This window comes from Frankliniella occidentalis, unplaced genomic scaffold, assembly GCF_000697945.3.
Source record: "Frankliniella occidentalis isolate FOCC.00 unplaced genomic scaffold, Focc_3.1 Scaffold93, whole genome shotgun sequence".
NCBI lineage: Eukaryota > Metazoa > Arthropoda > Insecta > Thysanoptera > Thripidae > Frankliniella > Frankliniella occidentalis.
Window position 1 is genome coordinate 36,110 of NW_026267222.1, and position 9,630 is coordinate 45,739.

At 46.1% G+C, this 9,630-nt stretch overlaps 2 protein-coding genes across 2 annotated transcripts; both read right to left on the reverse strand.

The window, feature by feature from the left end:
• Positions 1 to 575: 575 nt before the first annotated feature.
• On the reverse strand, positions 576 to 4,815 carry LOC113214122 (transmembrane 9 superfamily member 4). Its single transcript, XM_026433392.2, has 10 exons — positions 4,604 to 4,815; positions 4,093 to 4,309; positions 3,836 to 4,004; positions 3,587 to 3,757; positions 3,220 to 3,497; positions 2,934 to 3,137; positions 2,687 to 2,844; positions 2,291 to 2,550; positions 2,018 to 2,201; positions 576 to 1,884 (listed from the first exon to the last, which is right to left on the reverse strand). Exons 1-10 carry the CDS (start codon positions 4,628 to 4,630, stop codon positions 1,645 to 1,647), a joined length of 1,908 nt encoding a protein of 635 aa, XP_026289177.1. The 5' UTR covers positions 4,631 to 4,815; the 3' UTR covers positions 576 to 1,644.
• A 207-nt stretch (positions 4,816 to 5,022) lies between these two features.
• On the reverse strand, positions 5,023 to 8,848 carry LOC113214118 (uncharacterized; the record flags this gene model as incomplete). The annotated part of the gene is given in 6 exon segments (XM_026433388.2): positions 5,023 to 6,541; positions 6,892 to 7,055; positions 7,174 to 7,499; positions 7,605 to 7,723; positions 8,050 to 8,188; positions 8,648 to 8,848. Coding segments are annotated over 6 exon segments (1,363 nt in total), but the record flags the coding sequence as incomplete, so codon positions are not given.
• Between the last annotated feature and the right edge of the window lie 782 nt (positions 8,849 to 9,630).

The window sequence follows — 9,630 nt, forward strand, 5'->3', positions numbered from 1 at the left end:
CGTGTGTACACGACGTTTGGAGCCGAATCGTATTTGTCGTGGGAGTGTCATCGGCGTGCTCGGGAGGTCCCCAATGACGTCCCAGGGAAGGGAACCAGGACGACATCGGCACTTCCAGATTTGGACTCAGCGTGCGAGAAAATCCCCGAACACGATATTTCAGTAGTCCTGGTCGTTCCGAGGTTGACGGTCGGTCGGTCGGTCGGTCGGTCGGCCAAACCGTATCTTATTTTGACAGCCCCATAGCGGTGGAGGAAGTGGAGGGGACAACTCCGGCGGGAATCTCGGAATAATCAAGTAAAGATGCAAGCGCTGTTGCTCTCCTCGCCGATTGTGTCAGAGCAGTCAGAGCCAAACAGGCACGACCTGCAACGGGCGATATCCCTCGTGCTGGAGAGACACCTCGGGTCCCTCTCTCCTCTTTAAGGGGTATTGACGGCAGCCGACAGTCATTCACCATGGTAGGAATGTACAAGTACTCGACTGACATGTACCTGATCTAGTCTAGGGGAGTCGAGGACTGGATATTTTGTAAGGGTAACTAACAGGATGGTTGAGGAGCAAGTGAAAGACAGTTTAATTTATAGACAAAACTTTATTAGAAAGAACGTTGCGATCATTCTGTTAATAAAGGTATGTCACACATGGACAGAATTAAATTTATCCAATGGCACAATGTCCATTCATAAGTGACCTCTTTGAAAATAAAATATTATGTGATAATTTGCTTATTTCATTTCATTATTGTCCGAAAGTACAGGGAGAATTCAAGATACAAGATACCAACGAAAATATAACATACTACTGATATCAAGTGTGCTCACAAAAGATTTGACTGACAGAAAACACCAAAAATACTTCAAGTTTTAGTTTTGGCTCAACCTCATTTTGTCTGCCTATTTCACTAAATTCTTAAATCACATTTTCTGCTGAGAAAAAATCAATTCATGTATGCCAAAGTTCAAATTTCAAACAAAGTTCTCAGTGCATCTTCTTTTACCTTCAGGTCATACCGAGTTCAAACAATAATTAAAGACCTAACAATGCTGATCTCATCTCTTGGATATTTAAAAATAAAGTGAAAAACTACAAAATAATGAACATAATAAAACATATAGACAAAACAATTTAAATTAAATTAGCTCTGTATTTTAATATCTATTAAAATCTCATTCCTGCAAACATTGCAAGAGTATTGATGTTAATCATTTTATCCATGCTTTAATTACTGTACCTAGAGAATGACTCTGATCATCCCCTTCAGCCCTAAACTTACAATATAGTTGGCTAAATGCCTATATATCACAGAGATCAAAGAGATGTTAGGCAGAGTTTTGTTATTAAAACACCACACTCTTCTCTGTTGTGCCTAAAATATAGTAGGCCCCAATGCAAAGAAAACAGTTCTTCTGGACTAACTCTGATGATGTATCATGTGTCTGTAAAATTTACATTCAACTATGCTACATAAATATACTTCCATAAATACACTATTTACATATTAAATAAAGCACCACACAGCTTTTTTTTTTTCTTTTCTTTTTCCTTTTAAAAAAGCTGACCCCACACATCCTATTTCAAAATGTAGAACATATTTGGTATGTTAGTAAAGTAGACAACAATTTACTTCTTGTGCTACCCTCCCTAATCAATTTTGACGGCTCCATATATCTTTCTGATAAAGAAATAAGCCGCAAAGAAACCAATTGTTCCAGTCAGAAACCAGAAGGTAATTACCATAAGAGCAGTGTAACCGAAGTATAAAAGGGTAGGGGTGAATTCTGTTATATCTAAATTTGTAAAGAAATAAAATACTGCATAGCCAAAGACATAAATGGCTGATCCACCGGACACAGCAAGAGATCTCCACCACCAGCGATAATCCTGCACAAAAACAAAAAAATTAATTTTGAAAATGTTTCAAAATAATACGGTCAATGTAAACATAAATTTAAGCAAAAGTTACGGACTAATTAGTAGTTTTATTTAAAAGTTATGTATTTTCTGAGCAACTTACCTCGCCACATAGTTGGAAATAAACCATGACAATTGAGATCTGAGACACTGATACAAATAAAATTATGAAAACCAAAAAAAGGAATCCAAACATGTAGTAGAACTGGTTTTCCCAAATTGCAGTGAAAATGAAAAACAGCTCAATAAACACAGCACCAAATGGCAAAACGCCAGCCAACAATGAGCTGTAAATGAAAGTCAAAGAACAACATAAGGTAAGTAAAATAATATGAGAGAAAAACTGCAGCAATGCATAGGAAGTTTTGTGTCTCACCAGATAATTGGATTCATGTACCACAACTGGTCCGGTACTTGGCGTGGTATCTGGTTGGTTCTAACTGGGTGCTGGTATGGTTGTTTACGGTAACCAAAGTAATAACCACAGTAGACCAGAGGAAGACTTATTCCAAACCAAAGGAACATTAGCCAAACCATAGTTCCAAATGGAACAGCACTGCTGGAGTGCTTTCCCCACACAAAGAAGTTCAAGAAGAAGCAAGTACCAAACACAATGCCTGGATACAAAGTAGCAGTCTGGAGGAAAGAAAAAGAAGTTAAGATTTAAATGAAATAATGTTTTAGCAGTTAGTTACAGTTATAGTGAAATAATGAAATACAATATCAGTGTTTCATTAATAACAATTAGGTTTAGGACCCAATCTTATCTTACCAGAAAGGCAGCTCTTTTCCATTCCCTTCCCTTCAAGGTCTTGTAGACTCTTGCCGAGTAATAACCTGCTATAAGTCCCTTTAGGATGTACAGGGAAATTGCAGCATTCATGAGAGCTCCTCGTGATGCAGGAGAAAGCATGCCAAGAGTAGCAAATACTGTAAAGAAATAAATTAAATGTTCATGAGACAATCTTTTTAAGAATGTCTAAGATTTGGTATAAAAATAGAGAAGAAACATTACAAACCTATGGTATATAGAGCCATGAAAAATATCTGAATCCCAGAACCTATTACAGCTGCAAAGAGACGTGGATGCCTTGGTGGTCTGAACACATCTCCATGAACAAGCTTCCACCCTGTTTCCTCAATAGCCTCCTCCAGGGCTTCATAAGTATTGTACTTCGCGATGTCCCGTCGAAGAGCTCTCACCATAATCATAGCCATAATTCCTTTAACCCAGAAAATTCAATGATTAGCCAAGAAGATCAGTAAGACAGCAATATGGAGGAATTAAAAAATAATAGTGCTTACCAAATAAGAAAAATACAACCATCAATGAGTTGATAATGGAGAACCAATGAATTTTAACGTCACTCATACCAAGGTAAATGTCCCAGCGAGAGGCCCATGAAACTTCAGATGGGCGCCATTCGACAGAGTAAGTGAAATACAAGGTTGTACCACCATTACGATTTACCATTTGGCCTCCTGCTGACTCTGGGAATTGGCAGGAGTCTCCTTTAAATCTAATATCATCATAGCTCACACTTTGAGGTTCAACTTCGAATCCAACAACCCTATATGTGTCTCTGCAAGAAATACATTTTCTACCATAAATCAAAATTCATATTTCGAGGCGAATTGCAGACACAAAAACATGTTACAAATCTAATCTTACCCAGTGTGTGAGTGGTGATACAGAATAAGTTTGAGGTGATTGTTAATGTAGGCTGGTCTATTTGAACCTTCATTGTCAGCCTGGTAGCCAAGTTGATATCCTGGACGATATTGAACATCTTTGGTGACCACATCCACAATTTTTGTTGCACATGGAAGGTTGTCAACAATCCTAAAAAATATGGAAAACACTCTAGTCAACAAAACAAATGTTAAAAATATTAAAGTGAAAAAAATCATAACAACTTACAAGTGAACATTATACTCATGTTCTATACGGCTTATAACTGTTTGTGATTCACTTTCTCGCCAATTGATTGGACGATCATGGGAATTACACAATAGTCGACAAGTTACATTTTCCGCCATTTGAATTTCATATGGAGTATTCACAATCCTGTCTCCTCGAAGAACTTCACCTAAATGAAGCACAAAAAGACAAATAGAACTGAGAAATGACTAGTCAAATAAATGACATCTAATAAGAAAATGTTAACAAACAGTTACCTAAATTCTCAGATTTGTAGTGTAAAGAACCATTCTTTGGTTCACAAAAAGGAAGTGAGTAATAATCATAAGGAAGTTGAGTGTGTACACTTGTCATTTTCACAGCTTTCACTTCTATGCGATCTCCGCGCTTGAATTCTACTGGTGCCACTCCAGGAACGTAAAATGCATGAATACAGTGAATCCATAGCACCGAAACAATAAAGATGGATAAAACCTAAAAGATTGGAAATCAAATATTCTAAGACAACAATCAATTCCAGACGAATTATTCATAATGGGAATGTGCAGTTGTGTAACCAACAATCAAAACAAACAGGATAGAAATAACATTTACAATTATTTGGTTAAGAAAGTAACAAGAGGAGTATGGAATAAAGGGGTTAGTTATTCATTACCGGATTGGAAACGGGAAGAGCGACTGAGGAAATTACATACATGACAGCCTACGTTTACATTTTAATCTTTAAAGGACCAGACATGCAGAAAGCTTTTCTTACAGATCACTTACATTGGACTGTACACAGAATGAGATCATAGTGATTAAGTTGTGGATGACGACCAATATACTGTGAAAACCTGTCAGTTGAATAAGTTTCTGTGAATTCTACTAAACAGTCGCAAAGAATGATTTGGAAAAATAACAAATTTGGATTTGGATCAAGTCCAAGACGTCTTTCGGTTTCTCGGTTTGCGTTTGCTTGTTCTGCCTATTTTTGTTCTTCTCCTTTCGATCAGGGTGCGTCGATTCTTGTAGTCGTGGACAAGAACAATAGAGCGGCAATTTTGAAAGTGAGCGGATAAGTTGTCCAAAGAGGGAAGACGTTTCCCTCGCTGGATATTGATGTAATCCTACATTTGAGTAGGGTTTAAGCCAGTTTAAGGCTGTACGGCATGTCGAAATGAGGGCTGAGTAATGTGTAATGCAGATTTATTACAAAATACACTTTATTTTTCTCCATTACTTATCTTAGATAAGTTGACAAAAGTCACAATCTTAACAGAAGTATATGATTGCAGGGTTGGACCTCTCTAAAATATCACAAAAGTGCATTGTTCGACGAGCACACTTTAAGCCATTTGCTGCCATATTCTCACGAAGTTTTCATTATGTACAAGGAAATAAATCACACCTCTCTCATTGTCACCGGTATATTCTTGCTATGTAGGTCTTAAGCTGCAGCCTGTAGCCCTCACTTGGTTACTCAGATTGTACAGGGCCTTACGGGGGAAAGCTGTTTTGTATCTTTGAAAAAATAGGGAATATCTTGAAATGTTTTTGACGCGTGCTAAATAGTTATATTCAGGTCTCAAAGACATTTAATTTCAGCGGTCTGGGCCAACTCTTTCATTGAAACAGGAGAAGGGGAAGGAGGGGGGGGGGCGCCACGCTTCCTTCTGGCAAAGACGGTCTTAAAATAGAACAATAGGAAACAGATTTCTCCCATTAGGGCCCTGTCACGACTTGGGCAACCAAGGTGGCCGCCAAGAAAACGAGGGGTACGGACTGATGCATAAGACCTATGTTATTAAGGAACGTAACGCGACAGCGCTTTGCGCCGCACCGTGGGACTTGTCAAAATTTCGCACCTCCTTTCCTACCCTTTAAGACGTAAACGCAGATGTTGTGTTGTCGCGTGTTGTTGCTCATACTTGGATAAGTGCGGTGGGCGCCCCAGCCGCACCGGAGCGAATGGGCATGCTAGCCCGCGTGCAAGCGTGGGGGCGGGTTGCCTATCGTTGAACAAGCAGGCCAGCATGCCCGTTCGCTCCGACGGGGCTGTCACGCCCTCCCCGCAGCTCTCTGCCACTGCAGGACCGCCGCGCCGTCACCGTCACCTTCGCCTCGCTCCGCGCCTTTCGATCTGCTTTTCGATCCGCTGCACTAATTGAGCACTTTGGCCAGAGGCGGCGGCTGGCGTGCTGCTGCATCCGGACTCGCATGTCATATCGTCTCTGTTGCGTTCGCCGGGAAACGTCATTGCAATGTTTATGTCAAGTGGGTGGCCCGCAGGCGAGCGTGGCGTGGCCGCCGCTACTTGATCTGGACGGGCTGCTGCTGCAGGCGCTGCTGCAGGTGCTGCTGCAGATGCTGCTGCTGCTGCTGCGCCTGCTTCGGTAACAGCCCCGCGGACGGCGGCAGGACGCGCTCGTAAGTCTCCCTGCCCGTCACGTTGTACTCGATGCTGCGGTACACCGTCAGCAGGTTCTTGCGGTCCTCCTCGACGGCGTCGTACACCTCCTGGACGACCGGCCACATGTCGTCCTCGAAGTCGCCGGCGGCCGCCAGGTCGTGGAGGTAGGGCCACTGCAGGTCGCCCATCTTGTGCGTGTGGCGGGCGGGGAACTGCAGCAGGTGCTTCTGCATGTCGGCGTCCTCCTCGCGCTCCATCTGCTCCTTGGAGGGCAGCGCCACGCGGCCCAGGAACAGCGACAGGAAGTAGCGGATCTGGCCAACAAAAGCACTCGTGAGCACCACGCGAAGACTGGTCGGGATGCACGAAAAAAAAAGAAAGAATTAGCTAAATTAGCTAATGCATTCGCTAATATGGCCTTAGATTAGAATATTAGCTTTCCTAGCTAATTCCCAGCTAAGAAAGCTAAAATATTAGCTTTCACAGCTAGTTGCTTTATTTTGTAGACAACTGTCATGGCTAATTTATTAGCTCTCCTAGATAAGAACTAGCTAGGAGAGCTAATATTCTAATCTAAGGCCATATTAGCAAATGCATTAGCTAATTTAGCTAATTCTTTTTTTTCCGTGTGGCGTCGTGGGGATGAGACCCTCCGGAGGCGGACCTGGTAGTGGAAGATGACGAAGGGCACCACGCAGTAGGGGATGCCGATGAGGGCCATGGTGGGGCGCTCCCGGTGCAGCATGTGCTTGTAGAGGGGCACGACCCGGTTGTGGACCACGCGCACGCCGCACTCGGGCGCGAGGAACGGAAAGGAGAACTCGTAGCCTGCAAGGGAAACATAATACCGGTTCGTTGCGGCAACTAACTTTTTTTTTTTTTTTCGTGCAGCTGCAGCCGCACAACGCACTTTGACGCCTCTCTGATTATTGGCCTGGCTGCTCACCGGTGGCAAAGATGACGGCGCTGGCGCGGACTGTGGTGCCGTCCAGGAGGACGAAGCCGTCCTCGGTAGCCTCCTTGATGCCTTTCACCTGCTGCACGTTGTCCGGCAGCCTGGAGGGAACGAGGTCCCCGTTGTGACTCAGGAACACGTTGTTGGCCACTTTGGCCACCTCCAGGGCTATGTCGAGCCCAGAGGCCTTCGCACCCAGCACCACCACGTCCGCGCCGGCGAAGGGCTCGGGCTCCCGGTAGTCGTGGCTGTGCAGGCTCACGCCGCCGTAGAGGCTCATGTTGGGCACGGTGGGCGTGTACGGCACCGAGTAGTGTCTGCAGGGAAGGACCAGTTCAGTTAGGTGACGCCCTGGCGTAAAATGCCAATTCGTTCCACAGCCCCTTCCCCCTTTGGTCACGACGAATGGCCAGGCAGCTCACCCGTTGCACACGAGGACGGCGTCGAACACCTCTTCCGAGACGCGCCCCGTCTTGAGGTCCTCCACGAGCACGCTCCACCGGCTGCCCTGGGGCGTCACTCGCTTCACGTGCGTGTAGTGCTGAAACCAAAATGATCGCATATATATGCCAACAACGTGACTCGTTCCTCTAGAGGAAGCCGACGAGTAAGTAGGCCACAGTGCGGCGCAGGCGCGCGTAGCGGGCTTGCCTACCCGGCCTACCCGGCAGGCGGTGCTGGACACGCGCGTCCCTCGGGTACAGCTGTGACGGGAGAGCGACCCCCTCCCCCTCCTCCTCCTCCTCCTCCCCGCCTTCATCTCCCGCCCCCGCTGACCCCTCGGCGATAAGTGAAGGACTGAATAAAGTCTTCCGCCGCCCCAATAAATCCAAACTGCAAACCACACGCGGGCACGACGCTGCTTACCTGGACGTACTGGTGCAGGTCAAAGTGCTGCGCGTAGTTCTTGAGGTAGTCTCGGATCTCCTGGTGGGTGGCGTACGAGCGGCCGCCCTTCTTGAACGGGAAGTCGGGGTAGCACATGACGTGCTTCGGGATGTTTATCCTGAGGTGGCCGGGAAAAACAAAGCGTTACGAAAACACGAGAGACAGCCCGGTAGTGCATTGTGACGATAGCGTAACTGCGGGCTACGCAACGCGTAGCGGGGGTGGAGGGGGGGGGGGCTTCGATTTTCGCGTCACAAACACATCGGGGCCGTCAGCATGCTATGGCCGATGGTGCGCATCAAAACAGTTGGCACACCCCCGAAAAAAAAAAATTCTTGGCACAAGAAATGCGCTTGTATTGTCAACAACATGAGTGAGCTTTAATACAACACCAATTCGACAAAATGAGATCGTGATAAGCGCAACGTTCTTTAGTAATATGAGAGCATTTCTTGGGCCAAGATCAGGCTTTTGCATGGTATGGGGAGTACTACGGAATTCGGGTATAGTCAAAAGGAATACGATGTTTTTTTCACGCAGACACGTATCGGCTCGGATGTGTCCGATGTCGTCTCACCTCAGGTTGCGGTACATGCTGGAGTGCACGGGCAGCCCGAACTGGTCCATGCCGACTCGCTCGTTGTAGACCCAGGTGCCGCCCACGTTGCCCGTCTGCTCGAACACGGTGCAGGGCACGCCCGCGGCCGCGAGGTGGCGCGCGGCGCACAGCCCCGCCGCGCCCGCGCCGATCACCGCCACCCTCCGGGGCTCGTCGGGCCTGCACGTCAACAAGGGAGCAGCGGTTAGCGCAAGTCAGGCTGAACAAAGTAGTGCAGACGATAAAAGTGAAGCCATGAGCACACGTTATCGCACGTGAAATCGTACGAACACCCACTCTTCACACGTCGTGAACCTCGTGAACCTCATGTCCATACACGCTAAAAGTAACTGCTTGGAAACAAGCTGTCACATTTAGCGTGTATAATGTAAAGACTTGTGACTTGTTCACAGTAATATCCGCGATTTTGGGATAAGCATCTTACTAAACGATTGTTGGTCCTCTTTGTAACAAAAAGTCGTTCAATTAAACACTATGTCTATGTCTGGAAGTTTTTATAACTGTGCATGCTTTTGGCCTTCGGGTTGTGCTGTGCCACGCGGGTCCTAAGTGTCTTCGATAAAGTTTTGCAAGCCGCTGTCGTTTTCTTATTTGCATCCATCTCTTTTTCTGCCCAAATCGCCGAACTTACATGCCCGGTTGCCCGGCCCACGCGTGTTGAGCTCCCGCGCTCTCATCTCCGCGCGGCGAGGCCCCTCGAAGGCTAAAGGGGTCAGAGTCGGGAGGCGCTGACCCGAAGGCGTTCCGGGCGTTCCCGTATGATGTAACACCCTCGGGAGTGGTACAGATACGGCGCGAGAGAGGAGCACGGTGGCGTGGACCGCGGGGCAAGCCTTTGACTCGACTCTACAAGGCGACAGCCTGGCCGTGTGATGTCAGCCCTGGGGGCGCGTCTTGCCGCTTATCGCGAAAAACGTAATTATGGCTATGGTTGGTCAGTC